Source organism: Chenopodium album, chromosome 12 (genome assembly GCF_948465745.1).
Source record: "Chenopodium album chromosome 12, dcCheAlbu1.1, whole genome shotgun sequence".
In the NCBI taxonomy this organism is placed as follows: domain Eukaryota; kingdom Viridiplantae; phylum Streptophyta; class Magnoliopsida; order Caryophyllales; family Amaranthaceae; genus Chenopodium; species Chenopodium album.
The window spans coordinates 49748811-49774771 of NC_137845.1; the positions used below are offsets into that span (position 1 = coordinate 49748811).

The following is a 25961-nucleotide window of genomic DNA, read 5'->3' on the forward strand; positions in this document are numbered from 1 at the left end:
CGCAACTTTTTTTATTTTTTTTATTTTTCTTAGTAAACATATCTACATTGTTTATTTTGGGTGGAAATATGTTGACAATTAATTAACATTGTTAATTGAGTTTAATTTGCAATACATTTTTTGGTGTCAGGTGGTTTTATAGTAGTAATAAGATATGAAATTATAATTTTTATTTTCAAATTTCTACTTAAAAAAAATAATGTTATAGAATAAATTATTATTCTCAAAGATAACATATCTTTCACATAGGACTTGGATTTTCAGTTAGCAACTACGATTATATTGTTAGCCATTCTCTCTTCACAATGGTTTTATTTATTTATTTTTATTTTTTTTGAAACACTCTCTTCACAATAGTAAAGCATATTATTCATGCACCTAATATGAAAACATCACACAAAAATAAAAAAATAAAATAATAAAATAAAATAATAAAATAAAATAAAAATTACTTGAAAAGTAGAATTAAGACTTTCGGTGTTAAATATTTAATATGTAAGACTCAATTACAACATTCTTTAAAAAAAAAAAAAAAAAAAAAAAAAAAAAAAAAAAAAAAGACTCAATTACAACATAAAAAATACAAATATTAGCTTAAAAAAAAGATATGAAAATATTTTTAAAGATTTAATTTTTTAAAAAAATTGATTAGTTATACGGTGTAAAAAAAATACTGTCAATTAAAATTGATGATGAAATTTTTTTAAAACAAATTTAATTTAAAAAATTTGATGTAAGATAAGTCAATTAAAAATATAAGAAGGAAAAAATAAATATATTGTGGGGAAAGATTTGATCCTAGTATGGCTAATAAAATTGATAATGCTATTCACCATCTATTTTAGGAAAAGATAAGATTTTGTTAACAAAGCAAATCAATTATTTTGTTATATAATTTCTCCCTTAGAAAATGCTCGCTCTTTTGTTAATTTTAATTAAATAAATAAATCTAATTTAAGATTTACCTTAATCACTCCATCACCTTCTCAATTTAACATTATTACCTTTGAGAGCTTCACCTTCAACAATGGTATATTGTTTATATTTGAGAGTTCAAACATTCAACAATGGCAGATAATTTAAATTATAACATAATACATGATTATGCAAAAAGATCAAAAATATTTATAAAGTTAACTAAAATGATTACAATTCTTATATTTATGATTAAATCTTCAAATTAATATGAATTAAAGCATAAGCATGATTATGACGAATTTATCTTAATTAATTTTGAGTATAATTTTTTTTTTATTAAACATTAGAAGTTATTTTTTATTATTAATTTTGATGTTATATAATAGCAATTATTGATGAGTTTGGATTAAGAATAAATGTTGAGCGTAAGGTAAAAGATGAATGTTGAGTTGATAATGAAGGATGGTTAAACATCGATGAAGGTTGAAGATGCTAAAAACATTTTTCTAAAGATAATTTGGGTTGAAGATGAAGTGTCTAAAATTTGATATTTTTTTCTAATTTTAATTTTAATTTTTTTAAAAAATCAATTTTCTTTAATTGAAAGAAAAAAAATCATGCGTGAAAGACAAAAAAAAAAGAAAAAAAAATTAACGAAACAATTCTTTGATGACTGTGTATCATAGGTGTTGGATTGGACGGCTCGGATTAGATAAATAACATACAAACGATTCATATTTATTCTCTTATTGTAATCGACCATAGTCGTCCGTAGTCTTCCATAGTCGACGACTATGCTAGAATTTTAATAGAAAGCTCAATATAATAAAACGGAATGGATAATTATCCAAACTATTATCCAATGAGTGTTACTTTCTAACACCGTTTAATTCTAAGTGTTTTGTTTGATTTACGCGTCAATATTTGAGAAAGGTTAGTTAATGTTGAATGTGAAAAATTTTATTGAAGAAATTTGTGTATATCGATCTATATAATTAGGCTAGCAAATATTCATGTTTATTTTGTTAATTGATTTTAGTCATACAAGTATACAACTTAAATTATTTAAGCAATTGTATCATCTACGAAGTATATTACATGAGTAAATCAATATAAAAAACTTTAATGTACACCCGCTCAAGGGCGCGAACCTATTAATGTCACATAGGGAGCACCCGCGTCCTCATTTTGTAAAAAAAAAATAAAAAATAAAAAAAATTAAAAAAAAAGGACCTCTATTCTAAATACTATATATCACTGTTTTATTAGGTGACAAAATACCTATTTTTTTGTTCTTCAATAAAAAAAAATTAAAAAAAATAAAAAAAATACTTGTTCTTTAGTTCTCCTATGCTTCTTGTCATGAAGATAGGAAAGCAATTTTTTATAATTTTTTTTAAATTCTTGTGCACTCAGATGAACCCTTTTTCACAAAATCCTTTTCGTACTTTCTCTCTCCAACTCAAAGGCATCAAAATGTCAAGCACCTTCTTCTCTCTCCTCTCTCTTTTAGTGTTTTAATTTTCTTAGCCATTTAATTAGGTAAGAAATACGAAAATTTCCTTGAAAAGGCGTTTACGACGACAGTTTCTAACAGAATTCCGTCGAAAACACGTTTTCTGATGGAAAACAGGGTGTTTCCGACGACGAGAATCACCTGTTTTTCAGTGGCGGATTTAGGCCATTTGAGTGGGGTCCCATGACCCCACTTGAATTTAAAAAAAAAAAAGAAATTTTCTTAATAAATTAATTTTTTTTTTCAATAAAATTAGTTATTTTTTATATCAAATGACCCCATTAAAATTAACTAAATGTATTTTGACCCCGTTAAATATTTTTTCTGGATCCGCCACTGCTGTTTTTTAGTAGTGTTTGTAGTTTGTACACTAGTATGATTAAGGTGAAGTTTATTTTAGACTCCCATTTATAAATTTATGGATCCGTCACTGCACCCTCTTTACAATAATACTAATGTCATTGAATATTATTAAAGTAACATGTAGTCAATTTAGAGTAACTTTTAACTTTTTGGTAACTTTACGATATTAATGTAAATAGGCAACTGAATAAGTTTTATAAGATTAATATAATTATGTTACTATGCTAAATTAATTATATATGTTCAATCAATATAAAAAAAATGAGATGTGATTTTCAATCATTTTAAGAGTTTAAGGGCCTGTTCTCTTTAGCTTAATTTCAGTTCAGTTCAGTTTAGTTCATTTCAGTTCAGTTCCAAATCTCATTCTCTCACAAACAATTCAGTTCAGTTCAGTTCACTTCAATTCAGTTTTACTCCAATCAATTTAGTTCAATTCAATTCAGTAAATTAGAACAAGCCCTAACTTTATCATTAAAGTATATATAAAACAATGAACGAAATTATTCCAAAATTAACACACTATAATATATTATCATTGTCATCAATTAAATGACAAACTTAAAGTTATGAAATATAGCCGATATACTCCATACACCATTCATAAAACTATGGTATTGACATGAAATAATACCTTTAAATCTTTTATCAAGCTTCCCCGCGAGAGCTAGTAGCAATGTTGTTTTTCCTGAGCTTGGTGGTCCTAAAAGTAATGTCATTCTGAAAATCAACACATATCACAACCCATTATTGTTTTATTTATTTTATTTAATTAATTCATCTATTAAACAAATATTCAAAAACAAAAAAAGATGTGCATGATTGCATTTTTTTAAAACAATTTTAAATACATTCATGTGAATATCAATATTTTTATGCGGGTAATATACTAATATCACAATTGACGAAATAGACCGTTGTAATAATTATAGAAGGATAATATTAAAATATTATCTATATTCTTGTTAATAGCAGAATATGTTAGTCTTCCTTATTATTAGCTATAGGATTATTATTCCTTGTATTTATCTTAGCTTTCTGTTGTGATAGAGTTAGCCTTAAATATTTGTTATTATCTTTTCTAGTGTATAGACCTACGTACTAGGCTTTGTACCTACTCTTGATTCCCATTTAAAGGAACTCAAAGTTAATAGAAGTTCATCAATTCTTCTAAACATTTACATGGTATCACAGCTATAGATCCTAATATTTTTTTTTTCTTTTTCCTTCTCTATTCTCAAATGGCTAACAATCAACTCAACAATACTAATGACCCCTCTAAGCCTTTCACTCTTCTTCATCTTCCCAACACTATCAAACTCACATCGCAAAATTACATTGCATGGAAAACACAACTAGAAGCCCAACTATTGGGTCATGACTTGTTCAAGTACGTAGATGGTTCTTTCCCACAACCACCTACTTCCATCACCATTGAGGGCAAATCTGTGGTAAATCCTGATGCCCTAACTTGTTTCCGTCAAGATAGGCTTCTCTTTAGAGCTCTTGTGGGCATGCTCTCACAAGATCTCGTACCCCTTGTCTCTCACTCTAATCATGCTCAACAAGCCTGGACTATTCTTAAATCCACGTTTGCCAACACCTCTCGTGGCCACCTGAAACAAATCAAAGATCGCTTGGCTAACACCACCAAGGGATCTCTCTCCATTGCTCAATACATGCAAGCAATCAAGGTCTGCACTGACCGTCTTGCAGCAATGGGCAAGCCGATGGATAAATGAAGATATTGTGGACAAGATCCTTCAAGGTCTTGATTATGAAGCATATAAACCTGTCATCGATGCTGTGAATGCTCGGGATATGGTTATATCATTTGAAGAGCTCTATGACAAACTAATTACAAGAGAGATTGTTGCAGATAAGCAATCTACCATGACCTCAATGTTACCTGCTACTATCATGGCTATGCACAACAAGGGGACTCATGCCAAGCACGGTGGGTCTAGTCCTTCCAATGGCTTGCTTCCAACACCGAGACAGACTACCTCGGCTCGTCCATCCAAGCCGTTCTTAGGCAAGTGCCAATAGTGTCGAGCAACGGGGCATGCCTTGAATCAATGCTCTGTCTTCTAGGCTTCTTTTCCCTCCATTATAGTTCCCGACCCCATTCAAGCTCGGGCTATTCAACTTGGTCATGTACAACCAGCCACACCACAAGCAAACATGGCTACATCAAGTTCTCTCTCCGATCATGGCTGGCTCCTAGATAGTGGGGCATCACATCATGTGACCAATGACCTCAACAATCTCTCTCTCCATGCTCCTTATGATGGCACTGAGGAACTCATAATTGGAGATGGATCATCTCTCCCTATCTCTAACACTGGTTCATTCTCCCTCTCTACTCCCTCTTATACTTTTAAATTTTCAAATGTCTTACATGTCCCTAATATCTCTCGTAACATTCTATCGATTTCTCAATTTTGTCAAGAAAATAACACATCCATTGATTTCTTACCTTCTTTTTTTTGTGTTAAGGAGCGTTTGAGGGGAAAAACAATACTCCAGGGTCCAACTAAGGCGGGGGTGTATGAGTGGAGTCCCAGTCCTCGTGTCTTCATAAGTCTTAAATTGCCCATTCACGATTGGCACCATCGGCTTGGGCATCCTTCAAATTTAGTTCTTAAATTTTTAAGCACTAGTTTTTCCCTGTTCATTTCTGATTTTTCCTATGTCATTGTGTAATTCTTGCAACATTAATAAAAGTCATAAGTTACCTTTTTCAACTTCTACTCTTACTTCCAGTGCACCCCTTGAACTTATTTTTTCTAATGTATGGACCTCTCCGGTTCACTCTCATGATAATTATAAATACTACATCATTTTTGTAGACCAGTTTACTAGATATACATGGCTATATCCTCTTAAGAAAAAATCAGATTCATTGGAAATATTTATTCAATTTCGTGGGATAATGGAATAATATTTTAAGAGGCACATAATACAAGTCTTTTCAGATAATGGGGGGAATATGATAAACTGCATCCATATCTAGTGTCTAATGGCATCTCACATCTCATATCTCCTCCACACACTCCTGAACACAATGGCTTTGCCGAGAGATGACATAAACATATTGTAGAAACTGCTCTAGCCCTTCAATCTCACGCCAATCTTCCCTTGGAATATTGGATTCATGCCGTGGCCACAGCCACCTATCTTATAAACCGAATGCCTACTCCTACTCTTCACAATGACTCTCCCTACCTTCGATTGTTTGGTACTCATCCAAACTATCACAAGCTAAAGAATTTTGGATGCTTGTGTTATCCATGGTTACGACCATATGCAACACATAAACTTGATAATCGTTCTTTACCTTGCAAATTTATTGGGTATTCTCCATCTCAAAGTGCTTCTTATTGCCTCCATCTTCCTACAAAACGGATTTATACGTCTCGACACTTAAAATTTGTGGAAACTATTTTTCCATATACTGACATGAGCTCTACACAACCTCTGCCATCTCCACATATCTTAGAAGAATGGTGTCATTTGAATATACCAGTGCTTGAACATCCACCTACAATCCTTGAGGAATCATCTATGACATCACCAATAATCCATGTTAATCCTCCATTACCTACAACAATTACATCACCGACCCACCACCCTCTCCTCCACCACAAGAACAATTGTAACTAGATTACAAAATAATATTGTCAAACCCAATCCAAAATATGCTAATCATGCTACTGTTCACACTCCTCCTATCCTTCCTAGCGAGCCTAGAAATATCACACAAGCTCTCAAAGATCCTCAATGGCGCCAAGCCATGACAGATGAACATGCTGCTCTTTTACGCAACAACACGTGGGAACTTGTTCCAGCTCACACCTCTCAAAATATTGTGGGATGCAAGTGGGTATACCGCATCAAATATGAACCAGACCACACCATTGAGAGATACAAAGCCCTTTTAGTGGCTAAGGGGTTTCATCAAAGGCCAGGGATTGATTACTCCGAAACATTTAGTCCGGTTATAAATCCAACCACGGTGCGCCTCATGCTCTCTCTAGCTGTCACAAATGGTTAGTCAATCCGGCAAATGGATATTAATAACGCTTTTCTCCAAGGACATCTCATTGAGGATGTTTATATGGCGCAACCCCCAGGCTTCATTGATAAAGATCAACCCAACCATGTTTGCAAGCTCAAGAAAGCTATTTATGGCCTTAAACAAGCACCTAGAGCTTGGTACCAAGAGCTACGAAACTATTTGCTATCCCGTGGGTTTCGTAACTCGGTGTCTAATATATCTCTATTCATATATAATCACAACAACACTACCTTCTACCTCCTTGTGTATGTTGATGACATTATTGTTATGGGTCCATCTTCTTCTGCACTTCAAGAATTTATCACCTCATTTGCCGCACAGTTCTCACTCAAGGACTTGGGTCAACTATCTTACTTTCTTGGAGTGGAGGTCCTGCCTCACTCTAAAGGCTTGTTTCTAAGTCAAAAGAAGTATATACATGATATACTTGACCGTGCAAAAATGTCGGATGCCAAATCAGTACCTACTCCTATGGTTACTCATCCACCACTATCTATTCATGATGGCACACCATTGGAAAATCCAATAGTGTATAGGGCTCTAGTTGGAAGCCTTCAATATCTTTCTCTCACACGTCCAGATGTAGCATTTGCGGTTAATCGTCTTTCTCAATACATGCATCGTCCTACGGACACTCACTATGCAGCCTTGAAGAGGCTACTTCGATACTTACATGGCACTTCACATCATGGCTTGATAATACATCGTGAATCTCATCATCATCTTCATGCATATTGTGATGCCGATTGGGCAGGTGATCGAGACTCTTACATTTCAACAACTGGCTATGTTGTTTACCTTGGTCGAAACCCGCTCTCATGGAGCTCTAAAAAGAAAAAGAGCTTAGCATGCTCCTCTACAGAAGTTGAGTTCAGAGCAGTAGCTTCTTCCACTACTAAACTACTATGGATAAGATCCCTCCTTCAAGAATTAAAAGTTGTCATCCGCATTGTTATTAAAATCCTGATTTAAATCTTAGAATCTTACGATTTTACGATTTATGTATGGCATACGATTCGATTTGCGATTCTACCTGATTCTACATATTACTCTTAACTAGCGAAAACATTATAAGTTTAAAACATGCCTACAACGTTATTTATAAGTATATATTGTCAATTATTGGTTGTTTAGTGAATAAACAACTATTTTCTATTAATAATTAGGCTTTAAACTTAAACTTTAAAAATTTTCAATTAAATTTGAATATGACGTCTTGATTATGCATGTCCATAGAATCTTACGATTCTACGATTCGATTTTACGATTCGATTTTGAGAGGCCCTTCCGATTCAAAATAGAATCCCGATTTTAATAACCTTGGTCATCTGCAATGTGCCAAGTATATATTGTGACAACTTAGGTGCCACACACTACTTTGCAAACCCGGTATTCCATTCTCGAATGAAACACTTGGCTTTAGGTTTTCATTTTGTTAGAGAAGAAGTACAACGAGGGACACTTCGTGTACAACACATTTCAGGCAATGATCAGCTTGCGGATGCTCTTACTAAGCCACTTGCAAGAACACGCTTCACTGACTTATTCACCAAGATTGCTCTTGCTCAAAGGCCGTCCAACTTGCGGGGCTTATAGAAGGATAATATTAAAATATTATTTATATTCTTGTTAATAGCAGAATATGTTAGTCTTCCTTATTATTAGCTATAGGATTATTATTCCTTGTATTTATCTTAGCTTTCTGTTGTGATAGAGTTAGCCTTAAATATTTGTTATTATCTTTTCTAGTGTATAGACCTATTTACTAGGCTTTGTACCTACTCTTGATTCCTATTTAAAGGAACTCAAAATTAATAGAAGTTCATCAATTCTTCTAAACATTTACAATAATTACTTCATATATACTACTCCCTTTATCCCATTTTGTTTTCCATGAGTACTATTGAGGATATCTGATAATATTTTGTGATATAATTTCATAATATTTTGCGGCATTTTTCTAGGATATTATTGTGGTAAATATATTGTAAATTAGTTAGTTTTCTTAATTTTAGATGTGGAAAGCTAAATGTCGCCCTCGAATATCTAATTAGAGCTCGCAAAATAAACTAAAATTACAAATTTACCCTTTTTTAATCAAAAAAAAATTACCCCCTCAATTTACCCCCCCTCTTCATCATACTACCCACCACTACCACCTCTTCATACTAACCACCACTACCACCACCACCACCTCCTCCTCCTCTTTTAACCGCAACTTCTTATATCCGGTTTCACGATCTACACAATCGCGGTAATGACGAGTAAGGACAAAGGGAAGTCGGTCGCCGACGGAGAAAATGTTTGTTTTTTTTTATTTTCTGAATTCGCAGCAAACACCTAGATTTTTCGCACGTCCTAGGCTCAAACGCCTAGTTCGTGCGAACAACTGTGTGGTTGTATGAAAAATCTGGGCGTTTGAGGTGAAACGCCTAGTTTTTTAGAATACCCTAGGCTGAAACGCCTAGTTTTTTCGAATAGCCTAGGATGTTTCGAAAAAATTGGGCGTTTCAGCCTAGGGTATTCGAAAATTCTAGGCGTTTCTTGGGTTTCGAATTTTTTTAAAAGAATTATCGCGACGTACCGATTCCGTACGGTTCGACAAGCCGTTGGCGAGCGTCTAAGGTTGTGTTTCTGATATTTCGTCGTTGTCCATAAGATCTAACAAATTTGATTTTACAAAATTTTAAAAATTTGTTTGATTTTGAAACTCACGGTGGTTGGGGTGGTTGTTCGATGAGCGTTAGTGGCCGTTGACCACTAGAGAGAACGATAAAAAGTTTTGTGTACAGTAAAAGTGTGAAATTGAGGTAAAATTAATTATTTTTATAATCGTTATTATAAGGATAAATACGCAATTTTATTTTATTTTGCGGGCGTTAGTTAGATATTGAAGGGCGATATTTAACAACCCCCTTTTAGATTAGTTAGTTTTCCTAAATTTTAGATTAACATTTATTCTAAATTTAGTGATTCATGTAACATATATATATGGTTGAGAAATTATTGAGAAGGCAAGCCGTATCAATGCAATTTTCTACATGGTATCAAGCCTAAATTTTTTTTTTTCCGCATACAGCAAACCTCCATGGCCGGTGATGATACTCCACCACCGCCACCAGCCAAAATAGAGCCGAATTCTCCCTTTTTCTTGGTCCTCAAGACCAACCCGAAGATTTTATTACACCAACTCGGCTTAAGGACGATAATTATGATGATTGGGCGCCCGATATTTAAACAGCCTTGGAAGTCAGCCGCAAATTTGAGTTCCTTGATGGCAGTATTACCGAACCAATTCCTCCATGTACTAAGTCGGATTGAACTGCTATCAATGCTATGTTGATTTCGTGGATAACAAATACAATTGATCCTGAGGTTAGGTCCTCTTTATCGAAGTTTCGGGAAGCTAAACCGTTTTGGGATCATCTTAAGAAACGGTTTTCACAAACTAATGGCCCTCACATTCAACAATTGAAGTCTGATATTGCTAAATGTGAACAGACTAAAACAACGCTTGTTTTGGTGTATTATGGCATTTACATTCCTTGTGGCAAGACTTTGATCATCACGAACCATTAATTTCTTTTTCATGTTCAGCAAATGCACAGCCGGTCAACTTCATGAGGCACGGCGTGAGCAATCGAGACTTCATGATTTTTTGATGGGTTTGTATTCAGGTTATTATGTCTCCTTGCGTACCAATATCTCATCTCAATAGCTGTTACCTACTCTTGATCAAGCTTATCAATTGGTTACGCAAGAGGAGTGGGTTCGTTTGGGCGTTTGGCCAAGCATGAATCCGAAACTAAACCCAAGGAGGTGCAGGGTTTTGCCGTCCGCACAGGTGCCGTTAAAGGTCATGGCACTGATCGACCTAGTGGGAATGACCGTTTGGTACTGGTTTGTTCCTATTACAAGATTTTGTGTCATGATGTTTCGAGTTGTTGGTATCTTCAAGTGTGCACGTACTCATTGCAAAAAGAAAGGGCACAATGTTGATAGTTGCTATGAAATTAATGGCTTTCCCCTTGGTTGGAAATCCACGGGATGGTCGAGGGAGGGGTACGGTGCGTGCAAATGCTAGCATCACTGATTCCTCTCCGACCATAGAAAATTCATCAAGTGGTCAAGTCTTAACTAGTGAGCAATGGAAGGCTATAACTGGATTTTTTGGTAACACTAAAATTCTGGAAAATAGCTTGAACGGTAAGTTCGATGTCAATATTTGGATTATTGAAACTGGTGCTACTCATCATGTCAAGGGTGAGAAATCATGGCTTTTTGACACACATGAATTTAATTGTCCCGCTGGGTTGCCTAATGGAGACACAGTGCTAGCTTCTTTAGAGGGTTCGGTCCGGTTGTCTAACACGATTACTCTTCATCATGTCCTTTATGTGCCTAGTTTGAGTTGCAATTTGCTTTCCGTTTCTCAACTCAATGATAATTTGCAAACTATTGTCCAATTTAACTCATATATGTGTGATATACAGGACCATACGAAGGAGCTGATTGGAACGGGAGTTAGGCGAGATGGACTATACTATTTTAGCAAAATGGAAGTTGAACAACATATGTCGGTAATTGTGGCTACTTCGAGCTTGGAGTTATGGCATAGGCGTATGGGTCATCCTTCTGAGAAAGTGGATAAGTTGCTTCCTCATGTTCGTAGCAATTATAGTAGTTTGAATAAAGGTTGTGAAGTATGTTTTCGTGCTAAGCACCCTAGAGAAAATTTTCCTTTGAGTAACATTAAAAGTAGTAAAATTTTTGAGAAAATACATTGTGATTTGTGGGGTCCTTATCGACATGTCTCGTCGTGTGGGGCTCGTTATTTTTTAACTATTGTCGATGACTATTCTTGGGCAGTTTGGATTTCTTTTCTTATTCATAAAACAGAGGTGTCTCAAATGTTTATGGCTTTCATTGCTATGGTTTATCGCCAATTCTCTCAAGCTGTTAAAATAGTTCAAAGTGATAATGGAACTGAATTTAATTGTTTATTTGACTATTTTTTGGCTACTGGTATTGTGTTTCAAACTTCTGGTGTTGGAACACCATAACAAAATAGGAGGGTTGAGCGAAAACACAAACACAGTCTAAATGTTGGGAGAGCATTACGATTCCAAGCTAAATTACCAATTTATTTTTGGGGGGAGTGTGTTCTTGGTGCAGCTCATTTGATTAATAGTACCCTGACTCCTCTCTTGCAAAATAAAACCCTTTTTGAAATTTTTTTCAATAAATCCCTATCTTTTAATGCAATTCGTACTTTTGGTTGATTTGCTTTGCTCACAATCAAAAAACCAAAGGGGATGGATAAAATTGCTAGTAGAAGTCAAAAATGTGTGTTTATGGGTTACCCATTTGGACAAAAAGGGTGAAGGTTATATGATCTTGATAAAAAGGAAGTTTTTGTCTCTCGGGATGTCAAGTTTGTTGAAGATGTGTTTCCGTTTGGTTGCCCGAATGATGTGAATATTGATTAAAATAGCTATGATGTGAGTGCTGATATTCATGTTGATTTTGTGGACTATGATTTAGGTGATAATAATGTGGATCATGTTGGTAATAATTCTTTGGAAAATGTGGATGGAAATTCATGTACTCCACCTACAAATACTCACACGACTCGCTTCAATCCATCGCCTAATCACCTAGCACTGGGCTTGAGGATGCCATTTCCTCACGCAATACTAGTTTAGGTGCTGGTGAGGTTGTGGGCGCTGGGTCAGACCAGCAGCAACAAACCATTCAGCAACTGTTAACACAACAACATAGCTACGAGTTGGGTCGTGGTTTGAGGGAAAAATATCCTTCGGTTTTTCTTTGAGATTTTGTCACCCAAACGGTTTTTGATAATAGTCCATCTAACTCCATCTCAACTTCCAATCACTCCTCGGGTACTACGTATCCTTTAGCACATTATATAAATTGTGACAATTTTTCTTTGCATTATCAGACGTTTCTTGCAGCTATCGTTAAAAGCAAGGATCCGAAAATTTTTAAGGAGGCAATGAAATCGGAGGGTTAGCGCAAATCCATGAAAGAAGAAATACAGGCTTTGGAGGATAATGGTACTTGGACTTTGGAGCGTCTTCCTCCGAGAAAACACGCTCTTGGCAGTTAATGGGTCTATAAGACCAAGTTTTTGTCTAATGGAGATGTTGAGTGACTCAAATCTCGGTTAGTCTATTTGGAAATCATCAAAAAGAAGACATTGATTATAATGAGATGTTTTCTCTGGTTGCAAAAATGACCACTGTTCGGGCTTTTCTTGCTGTTGCGGCGTCCAAAAATTGGAAACTCCATCAAATGGATGTACACAATGCCTTTCTCCATGGTGACCTTGAAGAAGAAGTGTATATGAAGCTGCCTCCCGGGTTTGAAAGTTCTGATCCATCTTTAGTTTGCAGATTGAGAAAGTCCTTTTATGGTTTGAAACAAGCTCCGCGTTGTTGGTTTGCAAAACTAGTCACTGCTTTGAAAAATATGGTTTTCTTCAATCTTATTCAGATTATTCATTGTTCACATTCACTAAAGCACAAGTTCAAATTAATGTTTTAGTTTATGTTAATTATTTGGTTGTTTCAGGGAATTATTCCACTGCGATTGCTACTTTTAAGGCTTATCTTAGTGATTGTTTCAAGATGAAGGACCTCGGTCCCTTGAAATATTTTTTGGGCATAGAGGTTGCCCAGAGTTCAACAGGTTTGTTCTTAAGTCAGAGAAAATACACATTGGACATCATTTCGGAAGCTGGTTTGTTAGGTGCTAAGCTGAGTGGGTTTCCCATTGAAAAAAACCATAAGCTCGGCCTAGTTAATGGAAAGTTACTTGTAGACCCAGAAGCTTATCGGAGACTTGTGGGACGTTTGATCTATTTTGTGGCCACGCGTCCTAACTTGGCATACTTAGTTCATATTTTGTCCCAGTTCATGCAAGAGCCTCGGAGTGATCATCGGGATGCCGCCTGGAGGGTAGTCCGTTATTTGAAAGGTACTCCTGGCCAGGGTATTTTATTACGAGCAGATTATGATTTGACTCTGCAGGGTTGGGGTGATTCAGATTGGGTTGCTTATCCAATCACTCGTCAGTCTCTCACAGGGTGGCTTGTGTTTTTAGGCAAATCTCCCATTTTGTGGAAGACAAAGAAGCAATACACGGTGTTACGGTCGACAGCAGAAGCTGAATATAGGTCTATGGCAGCTATTACTTGTGAGTTAAAGTGGCTTAAGGCTCTATTGCTAAGCTTCGGGGTGCAGCACCCGAAAGCTATTAAGTTATTTTGTGACAGTGAGTCGGCACTGCATATCGCAAAGAACCCAGTTTTTCATGAACGAACAAAGCATATCAAGGTTGATTGTCACTTTGTTCGGGATGCAATAATTAATGAAGGTTTGATTTCTCCGTCGCATGTTCCAACATCATCACAGTTGGCAGATATCTTTACAAAAACACTCGGCAAGTCTCAGTTTGATAATCTTCTCTCCAACTTGGGCATTCTTGAGCCTCATGCTCCAACTTGAGGGGGGTATTGAGAATATCTGATAATATTTTGTGATATAATTTCACAATATTTTGCGGCATGTTGCTAGGATATTTTTATGGTAAATATATTGTAAACTAGTTAGTTTTTCTTAATTTTAGATTAGTTAGTTTTCCTAAATTTTACATTAACATTTATTTTAAATTTAGTGATTCTTGTAACATATACATGTGGTTGAGCAATTAATTAGAAGGCAAGCCGTATTAATGCAATTTTCTACAAGTGCCAATTATATGGTTTGTGAATAAGTAATGGTGCCTTGTGACCACATATGGCATAAAGTAAACTCAAATCAAGCAAACTTTATAAATAAATATAATTTTATTTTATACTAATATATACTTCATGTAGTTAGCTTTAATTTATAGTCTAATTTAAAATTTGTATAGATTTCAGTGAAAGTGGTGTAGGAAGCATTCAATAATGCTTGTGTTGTTGTTTTATATTGGATCCGAAATTCTCATAGGCCCACCTTATCATGCTAGTGAAGAGGGCCGTTAGCAATGGTGCCAAGGAAAGAAAGGAATCCCCGTCCCAAGTTATTCTACTGAGTACTAGGCTAAGGTAGTACATGTGTTCCTTTCTCCCGAATTTCACTTATCTCATACTCTGTATCGCATATTATTATATTTTACAGCAATTTTTTGGTGCATCAGGCCATATAATATGACAGGAGTTACTCGTGTTTTTTTACCAAGGATTACCTGAGTTTTTTCAGTTAGGGGTTACTTGAGTTTTTCAGTCAGGGGTTACTTGAGTTACTCGGTCAGGGATTACTTTAGGGATTTGGACAGAAATCACTCGATAGGTTCACTCGGTTAAGGGTTACTCAGTTAGGGGTTACTCGAGTTTCTCGGTCAGGCCGCATACAGAAAATTGTGACTCGAGTAACCTCTGACAGAAAAACTTGAGTAACCCCTGACCGAGAAACTCAAATAACCTCGGAAAACTCAAGTAACCCCTGACAGAGAAACTCAAGTAACCTCGAAAACATAAGTATCCCCTGACCGAGAAACACAAGTAACCCCTGCCGCACGCCCGCACAGTACAACAGGCCGCATATAAGAATTTGTATTTATTTTATTATTATGAACTTTATATTAACTGGACTTAAACTTTATACTGTATTATACTCCCTCCGTTTTATAATACTTGCTACACGCCTACACTTTTCTTTTTCGACCGTTTTTTAAATGCTTGCTCCATTTCCTTATTTAGAAATATTTTACGATATTTAATTCATTTCTCTCACTTAGTGGACCCAACATAAATTATATTTTATGAATTTCATATCCTCTCTCCTCCAATTCTCTCAACTATATTTGCTTTTTACAGTTTTTTATTCTTCTCCATACCCCACTATCTCCATATTTTATTAATTTCTCCTAAAATTCCGCGCATAGAGAAATGGAGCAAGCATTTAAAAACAAATGGAGTACGAACTTATTAGCATTATATTTTCTCATACTTTCAATTCCTCCATTATATTTTTTAAGACACACACTTTCATGACACATACTTTGAGGAAAAGATTAAATAATGTAAACAGATAAATTAATCAAAAGAATCTATACGCTAAATACCTAAACTGTCCCCATTCTTGGTGTTGAAATTATTTTAATAATTTTTCCATTTACCTATTTCAATTAACTCTTAAAAAAGCGTGCCTAAAAGTTGTGTAGTAAATAAGAGAAAACAGAGGGTTTTTTTTTTTTTTTTTTACTTTTACTTGCAACACTTTTCCTTTAAAGTTTGCCAATATATACACTATTTCAATCGTTATATTTAAAAATTCAATATCTAAAGAACTATAAAAATTGATATTATGAGTTAAGAAAGTTTAAACTGAATGAATTCAGCAACATCACACATATATGACTATGTTTTTCATTAACTATGTATCAACAAAACAGACAAAGTTAAGCATATAAATATTATAAAAGTAAAAGTGTTACAAGTAAAAAAAGACAAAATATCCAGCCTGACTGCTCATCAAGTGACATTAAGCTACCCATCTATAGTGAAAAAAGGACGAAGTATAATTATCGTATTGACCTTATATAAGGTGTTGCTAGACCCTATTGGAACTTATTAACCCTTATTATCTACTCCTTTTGTCCCTATTTTTTTGCGTCTAAAACTTTATTTTCATATATGTAAAAATTATAAAAATGTGATATTAATAAAATATATAATAAGACAAGTCTAACAAGACCACTCATGACTATATTATCTTTTATAAATTAATGGTAATGTAGTATCAAAGTTTCCAAAGTTTGACCAAAAAAATGGCAACGGGGCAAAAATAAAGGGATAGAGGGAGTATATATTATTTCTATTTGAATTTATCCATCCTTATATTATTAGTCTATTACTTATTGGCTCTTAAAGCCTAAATATTATACTTTCTCTGTTTTTATTTAGTTGACACCATTTGACTCTTACATTATTCGCATACTACACTTTGACTCGCTTTTGTGATTTATAGATTCGATAAAATATAGCCATGTGAGATTTTATTTGAATCGTCTCGATATATATTTTATTAATATTCTTTTTTATATATAAATTTTACAATATTAATAATTAGAGATATTAATTGTTAAAAATATACATTGGCAAACGTGATAATAAAAGGTAAAAACTAAAAAAAAAAAAAAACAGAAAATATATACTCCCTCTATTTTTTTTTTAAATGCATTTCTTTGACAATTGCACTATTCATATACCATAGTTGACTTAATTGTAAATAATCCAACGATGATTAGAAAAGAATGAATATACCTTGAAGGTTTAATTATCCCGCTGACTTGATGCAGTAAGTTGTGGGTCCTCTTGTTCTTTGATGGAGCCAAACGTAACAACCCAAAAACTCCCTGGCATCGTTAGAGATTGCACGTTAATTCTATATTCCATTATATCAAATCATAATCAGATCCATTTATAATTTATTATTGTATTTTAGACTGTATATAATCTATATTTATCTATATCTTTATTTAGTATTTATAAACACAAATCATCATTCCCATCATATGTAAACTTTATTTTTATTTTTTTTACCAATGTCACATGTCACCCCCCTTCATTAATTAATCCCCTTTCTTATATATATATATATATATATATATATATATATATATATATATATATATATATATATATATATATATATATATATATATATATATAACTAGCTTTAATTCTATACACGCATGAATGTTATTTGATTTATTTTTCCCCGACTTAATATCTTCTACAATTACATTTAATTTTCCTCTATTCTTCTCGTTTTTAAACTATTTATTTTCCAATCAAAAGTTCAAAAATATTATAAATTAAACATGTATATTGTACACCTCTAAACATATCGTGCATTGTACGGGTTAGAAAGCTAGTTTATTTTAATATATATTCCAGCTCTTTAAATTTCAAGATCCCTTCACTTAATTTAACAATAATGTTCCCTAGAATCCCTACCATGATCAACTTAAATAACTGTTATTAATCTAATTAGTAATTATTGGTTTGAAATATCGCAAATATCTTTTCAATAATTTATTTATTGAAAGTGCCATTATTCTGTTACGACTTTATTTCTCTTTATTATCATGTTTGGAAAACAATACTTGTATATTCCCTTCATCACATATTGTGGTGTCTATCTTATCCTTCAAGATCTTCAAAATGTATTTGTAATAGCTAGTTGATGTCCGGGAGTGACATAAATGAGATGGGCAAGGATTAGACAATAAGAATAAGCCTAAAAGGTTATAGTTCCATTTGCATGTACCCGGTGTACAGTATTTTTACTGTACATCGGGTTTTTCTCACGTGATTTATTGTTTTTTTTTTTTAAAAAATCGCGGAATTTAACCTAAAAATAAAAAAAACACAGAACAACAATGGAGGAGAGAGAAAGTGAGAAAACGCAGCTCTCGATCATCCATTAAGGAGAGAGAAAGTGAGAAATCGCAAAAATTGCAGAAAACGATCATCAATCGAGGAGAAAAAAGGTTAGAAAACACAAAAATTGCAGAAATCGATCATCAATCGAGGAGAAAAAAGGTGAGAAAATGCACAAATAGAAGAATTCGATCATCAGTCGAGGAGAAAAAAGGTGAGAAAACTTACAAATTGCAGAAATCGATCATCAATGGAGAATTCGACTTTCGATACAACAAATTGCAGCAATCTCATTCACGAATTGCTACAAAAACAAAGGCAAATTGAGACTGAATTTGAAATCGATTTAAATCAATCGATTATAGAAGAAGAAGAAACTTATTGTTTTGGAGATGAATTCGTACCAATATTCAACCCTCCAGACAATGCAGATGAAGCAATTGATAATGCAAATGAAGCAATTGAGAATGCAGAAGACGCAATTCACAATGCTGAAAATCAAATGGTTCCTGATAAATCAATTGATTCAAATTCAGAACAAACAACCAAAACAAATGCAACTGAAGGTAATTTCTATAAATTTTTGAGATTGTATGCAAAAAAGTAACCCTTTGAATACATAATTGTTACCCTTTTCATGCATAAACGTGACCGTACTTATGCCTAAATGTTACCCTCAGATTGAATGCGGAACTTTTGAGATTGCATGCAAAAAGTAACCCTTTGAATGCCTAAATGTTACCCTTTTCATGCTTAAAAGTGACCCTATTTATGCACAAATGTTACACTCAGATTGTATGTTGAAAATTCAGATTGTATGCAAAAAGTAACCCTTTGAATGCCTAAATGTTACCTTTTTCATGCATAAAAGTTATCCTATTTTCACACGAATGTTACCCTTTTTTATGCTGCCTGTAGTTATTATCTGATTTGTTTGTATTAAATAACAGATACAAATCCAATTGATGCTTCTGGTTTAGATCTTAGAGGATCATTTGTTGGTGTGGTAAGAGAAACTTTTGAAGAAATTTTGGAATTGTATGAAAAACATGCTGCTATACTGGGGTTTTCAATAAGAAAACATACAACTAGATTCAAACAACACACAAAAATAGTAACTGAGAAAAACTATGTGTGTTTTGCTGAGGGAAAGAGACATTCAGGTCAGAAGAAAACAAAGTTAGTTGAAATGGTTGATGAAGAGGATGTAAATGTAAAAGCAAGAAAGCCAAGACAAGTAGCCATTACAAGATCAAATTGCAAGGCATGGATAAGAGCAAAAGTGAACAAAGAAGGACAGTTTGAGGTGGTGTCTCATGTTATTCAGCATAACCACGAGCTAACAAAGCCACAGTGGCATTATTTGCATCGTTATGAAAGACAAATGACAGAGGAAAAAGCTGAAGCAATCAAAACAATGAAATCTTCAGGTCTAACTACAATGGACACTTACTATTACATGGCTACAGAGGCTGGAGGAGAACAGCATGTAGGCCATAGTGTTGTAGATCACCTGAATTTCTGCTCAAGGTTAAGAATGGAACAAATTGAGGCTGGAGATGCTCAAACTTTAGTGAACATTTTAAGTCAAGAACAATCAGAGGATCCAAACTTCTTTTTTAAAGTGAAGTTTGACAAAGAAGGAAGAATTTGCAATATCTTTTGGAGAGATTCAATGATGCTAGAAGACTATAGGATATATGGAGATGTTCTTGTCTTTGATACAACATACAGAACCAACATATATAATCTTATATGTGCTCCATTTGTTGGCATAAATAACCACTGGCATAATTGTATGTTTGCATGTGCTTTTATTGGGGATGAAACGACAGATTCATTTGTGTGGTTATTACAAACCTTCTTCAAAGCTATGGAGGATAGAAAACCAACTTCAATATTCATTGACCAGGACCAAGCAATGGCAAATGCAATTCTGGAGGTAAAAGATTTATATTGACATCTTACAGATTTGAGATCTGACAATAAAGTTTTTCTTTTCACATAAAAGTTACCCTTTTAGCTGCATAAAGTTACCCTTTTTGGTGCATAAAGTAACCCTTTTAACAGCATAAAGTGACCCCTTTATTTTCAATGTAGGTGATTCCTAATACAAGGCATAGACTTTGTATATGGCATTTGGAGCAAAATGCCATAACCAGATTTGGAGCTCTTAAAAAAGACAAAGAATTCAAATTTGCATTTAACCAGTTCTTAAAGATGTGTGTGACAGAACAAGAATTCGAAGAAAAGTGGCAGGCAATGTTGCAGAAATATGAGTTGACAGAACACTCTTGGTACAAAAGAGTGTATGAGTTGAAAGACAAATGGTGTCCTGCCCTTAGTAGAGATTTCTTTTCAGCAGGAATCTTATCGTCACAAAGGAGTGAAAGCACTAATCATGCTATAGGATTCAGAGCAAGTAAAACAACTACTTTGACAGAATTTTATACCATATTTAAGAAGACAACCAATCGTTGGAGAAGCACAGAGAAATATGATGAGTTTACCTGTAGCAAGTCAATAGCATTCACTTCATTGCCTCTGTCTGGAATGCTAAAGCATGCTGCACAGGTAAAAAGTTAACTGACAACTACATAAATTACACCTAATATATGGCAATTTAAATGAACCTACATTATTTTGATGTATAGGTTTTCACTTTATCACTCTTTAGAGATTTTGAAGAGGAGTTTGGATACTCTATGGCAACAACTGTTCAGATGTTAGGCAGTAATGAAGAATGCCTACTTTATCAAGTAACACTAGAAGACAAGCCATGGTCTGCACATCAAGTAAACTATATACATGAGAGCCAGACTGTATGGTGCACTTGCAAAAATTTTGAAGCATCTGGATGGTTATGTTATCATTGCATCAGAATTCTACATTTGCATTCAGTAACAAGAATACCAGATAAGTATGTTTCAAAAAGATGGACTAAGTTTGCAAAAACAGAGGCATGGGATAGGTTGAAGAATCAGGATTCTAAACAGGAATATATTCCATGGAGGCAAACAATGATGAGGAAATTCTACAATCTAATCTTAAAAAGTCAAGAAAATGAAGAGACAAGAGCATTTATGGAAGAAAGCTTCAGAAACAGTCTTAAAATGGTGGAAGACTTACTTGCTAGTGCTGCTCAGAAAGAAAGTGCAGAAGCTGCTTCTAACATTCCTGATGTGGTAGACAGCACTCAAAGCAATACTGACGTTTCTTCAGCATCGAGTACAAGCACAAGTGTACCACAAATACTTGATCCTAAAAGGGCTGTAACAAAAGGAAGAAGCAAAAGAGCAAAAGGAGGACTTGAAAAAAGTAAGAGAAAAAGAAAACCAGCACTGCCACCTCCAAATTCAGAATTTGGATCAAAGACACCTAACTTACGACTCTTTTAAGATCTTTTTTAGAACATTTTTTTTTCGAAATTAATATACCTTGTATTGTTAAACTAATTTTCTTTTGTTTTTTTACTCTATGACAAGTTTAATGAAAATGTGATTAACACTTTTATTAGCAGATGTTTAATTCTTGGAAACATCAACTTATGTTACCCTTTTAACGTATAAAAGTAACCCTTTTCATGAATAAAAGTAACCCTTTTCATGCATAAAAGTTATCCTTTATATCCACTAAAAGTTACGCTTTCTGGTAATAAAAGTTACCCCTTTTGTCAATAAAAGTTACCCTTTTCACGCATAAAAGTTACCCTATCTATCCAAAAAAGTATACCTTATCCTTTCTATCCACTAAATCAACCTTTTCTTTGTTAATAGTTACCCTTTCTGGTAATAAAAGTTACCCCTTTTGTCAATAAAAGTTACCCTTTTCATGCATAAAAGTTACCCTATCTACCAAAAACGTATACCTTATCAAATATAAAAAGTAACCCTTTTTATGCCACAAAGTAACCCTTTTTATGCACAAAAGTGACCCCAAAAAACATACACAAGAACCTTTCAAATTACTTAATGTATGCACATACATCAGTATTCCAAAAGAACCAAAAACTATCCACTAAGTTTAATTACATCATTTAACTTGATGTATATGCACAAACATTAAGTTTTTTCATTGTTCAAAAAATACTCCTAGACCTAATCAACCTTTGCTTCTAACAGTCATTTCACCCTTTAGAAGGAGTGTACTTGTCTGTCTTCTTTTTTGCCCTTTTTCCTTTGGGATTCTCTTCGTCTGCCTCTGCCTTTGCTTCTACTTCAGCTGCCATTTTTCTTTCTTCATTATCTTTCTTCTTCTTTGCAGCAATTGCATCCTTTCTTCTCATTTCAATTTCCTGGCAATAAGCAGGATCTTTCTTCTTCTCATTGAACTTCTCTAATTCTGACAACACATCATTCCTAGATTCATTCAAATCACACAGCACCAGTGTCGTACAGATCTCACCTCGCAGAAATTTTCTCCCAATAATCTCACAACAGAAAAAAAAAAAAAAAAACTTATCAATATGTAATTAATAAAAGCATTAGAAAGGGAAAAACTACATACAAAATAGATAAATAATTACTGTTTTCAGTTCATTTAATTTGAACGATTCGCCAACAAAATGGAGCATGTGATACATGACAAACACCCCACAGTCCAAATTGTCAACTTTTTCTTTTTTCCATTCCAACTCAACAATTTGAAACCTATAAGAAGGTAGCTGAGAACTCTTTGGATGATTTCTTTTTCCGAGAAAAACACCCATTTGATGACACTGACATAAAATATAAAAGTTTAGAATAAAATAAAACAAGAAAAAAGAAAAAAAAATTTAAATGGAAACAATAAGTAAACAGAAACATAACAATGAATCAACATAAACATACCAAGTGTGAAGACAATTCTTTGGTATATTCAAGAGCATCATCACGCCAGATGATATTGTCAAGATAATATACCACCTCTTTTGTATGATCAATAACAAACAAAATGTAGTGATTCTCAATAAGAACAGGAAAATATATCTGAAACAGAAAAAATTAAAACACTGATTTAGACAGATTAACACAAAACAGAACTTTTTTAAAGTTTTGATAGTAATTTATCATGAAATATACCAGTTCAGCATCCATAATATCACATTCAGGATTCTCATAGCTCACCCAACCTTCCCATAAACCGTGCAAATCATTAACAGCTTGTGAAACTTCACCTTTGCCAATGTTTTCACAAACATGCAAGAATGCAAACTATTAAAAAGTATGAGAACTTGTTTATATAAAAAGATAATAACTTTAGTGCACATAAAAGGTAACTTTAGTGCACATATAGGGTAACTTTAGTGCACATAAAGGGTAACTTTAGTGCATATAAAAAAAAATCAAATTACTTACACTTTGCCTCACACCAAAGAAGAATTTTCGAGGACCAGAATCAAAACATGCCTTCTCGTTCAAATACAGACAGTAGCAATCAATGATACACCATCTAATTCTAAGTGGAGCTACCAGGGATACCATGTCTTCTCTTGGAATTAAAAAATTCATCCCAATAGTAACAAGATTCTCACTGCAACAATAAAAAATAAGATAAGTATTAAAAAAAAAATAAAGGAAAAAAAACATATAAAATATAATTATCATAAAAAATGACACTTAACTTCCTCATCATTGAATCATCATTCAGTAAACAATAATCAAGAATTTCCTGATGTAACTTGGGCAAATTCTTGAAAATCCGAGCATTAGCCTTCAAAAACAGAGTAAGAAAAGGAACATCCACACCTACTGGCCCACAGTCGAGTGAGCAAAAAGATTTATTGCCTCTGACGATATGTCTAGAAGCATTTGCTACAGAAGGCCCAGCATCATCCTCAAACCTGTTCATCAAAACACTTTTTCCTTTACCATTGACATCATCCTCAGACCTTTTCAAATTCAAATCTTCTGCAGGTTCATTATCAGGAACATCATTGTTATGACCTTCAGGTTCATTATCAGGAACATCATTGTTATGACCTTCAGGTTCATAAAAATCACGAAACATTTCATGAATAGACTTCATCTTGTTACACTCCTTAATTAAACCATCTAAAAGCTTCAGGTAATGAGGATCAGAAAGTAGCTGTTGTGTTTGAGAAAATACAACAGGATCATCAGAGGATAATGATTCAGTTCTGCGAGAAGCAATCATATCACTCAAGGTTTGAAAACCCTGTGACTGAACCAACAATAATACATCCATATTTCTTTTGACCAAAAGAAATGTTTCATGAACAGCCTGCAAACATATGAACCAATAAGAAACTATACAAATGTAAAAAATAAAAATAAAAAACAAATGAAAATTCATGATATATTCATAAAGTTACCCTTTTAAATGCATAAAGTTACCCTTTATAATGCATAAAGTTACCCTTTAAAATGCATAAAGTAACCCTTATAACTGAATATTTAGGGTAACTTTAGTGCACAAAAAGGGTAACTTTAGTGCATATAAAGAGATAATAACTAAATAAAAAAAAAGAACACTTACATCAGTTGAAATTTCTTTAATTTCATCATCAGTCATCACACTTTCTGGAAGCTCAAATGCAAGAATGCGGCCACTTCTACCACTTGTAGAAGCCCCTTGACCACAAGTTTGCTTAACAACAGGAGTTACAGGATCCCTAACTTCAGGCTGTGAAACAGGATATGTAAGGGTATCCAATGGTCCCTGCCCAAAATCACCAGCTTTAATCTCCAAATTGATCCGCTTCTTAATCTTCGCATCAGTCCAATGTTGAATCAAAGGAAGGGTACTACTTTCCTTTTCTCCTTGGAAATTTAATCGATGAAAATACATAATTTGCAAAGCTAGCAAACAACCACTTACATTTTGAGCATTTTCATCATTCTTATACTTCACAACAGCCTTCTTTAATTTTTTCAAAACATATGAACACCAATCAAATGTTTTGATTTCATCAACATTTTCCACAGCCTTCAGCAACTTCAATGAAACAGTCCTATTAGTAGTAGGAGCTAAGAAGCTAGACATAGCATGTAGCACAAAACATCTCTTGAATTCTTCACCACCATCATCCAAATCAACCATCCTAGACTCCACTTTTGACAAATGCAGAGGTTGCTTCTCAGTAAGACCATAATCAAGTCTCCATGACTGAATGATACGTTTATCTACACTACCTTCTTTAGGATTCTTCTGAAGTTCAGGAACAGCAATCTCACTCATAGGCAAGCCAAAGACATCGCATATATCATTTTTAGTAACTACAAACTCTTTACCAGCAGCAATAGTGAACATGCAGCTACCACCATTAAAGTGTTCAACCAGCCAATGTAGCATTTGACGATTCAAAGTTTTCAATTTCAGATGTAATAAACCACCAAAACCTATTTCTTCAACAGCTTTTTGTTGATTAGGACTAAAAGTACTCATCATTAATTACAATGTGTGTGGTCTGCACCTTGCAATCAAGGGTCTTTTTCCCTAAATAATAATAATATAAGTAAAACAATATCAGAATCAGAATCAGAATCATGATATATATGATTAAAAAATACAAAACAAAAAACATTTATACTTACACAACAGTATCAGAATCAGAATCAGAAACTACTTGCAATTCAGCATCTGCTTTGGCCTTCTTAGATACAATTTAAGACTTCTTAGGAGCTGCT

The 25961-nt window shown here is 33.9% G+C and overlaps 1 protein-coding gene and 1 pseudogene across 1 annotated transcript; both read right to left on the reverse strand.

Annotated features, from left to right (window-relative positions):
* The window catches only part of LOC145570577 (ABC transporter G family member 39-like), a 140386-nt pseudogene that overhangs the window by 106759 nt on the left and 7666 nt on the right, over nt 1-25961 (reverse strand).
* On the reverse strand, nt 22241-24749 carry LOC145570578 (uncharacterized). Its single transcript, XM_081629699.1, has 5 exons — nt 23936-24749; nt 23670-23844; nt 23394-23525; nt 23163-23300; nt 22241-22762 (listed from the first exon to the last, which is right to left on the reverse strand). The coding sequence occupies exons 1-5, from the start codon at nt 24625-24627 to the stop codon at nt 22460-22462; spliced, it is 1440 nt and encodes a 479-aa protein (XP_081485825.1). The 5' UTR covers nt 24628-24749; the 3' UTR covers nt 22241-22459.

Excerpts from the sequence above, each read along its gene's own strand:
- LOC145570578 (XM_081629699.1), bottom strand. The coding sequence starts at position 24,627 with ATGAATTTTCATTTGTTTTTTATTTTTATTTTTTACATTTGTATAGTT. Across the intron at positions 23,301-23,393 it reads ATATTATGGATGCTGAACTG|ATATATTTTCCTGTTCTTAT; the intron begins GTATATTTCATG and ends TTTCTGTTTCAG. Across the intron at positions 22,763-23,162 it reads AAGAATTGTCTTCACACTTG|ATTATTGGGAGAAAATTTCT; the intron begins GTATGTTTATGT and ends TTCTGTTGTGAG.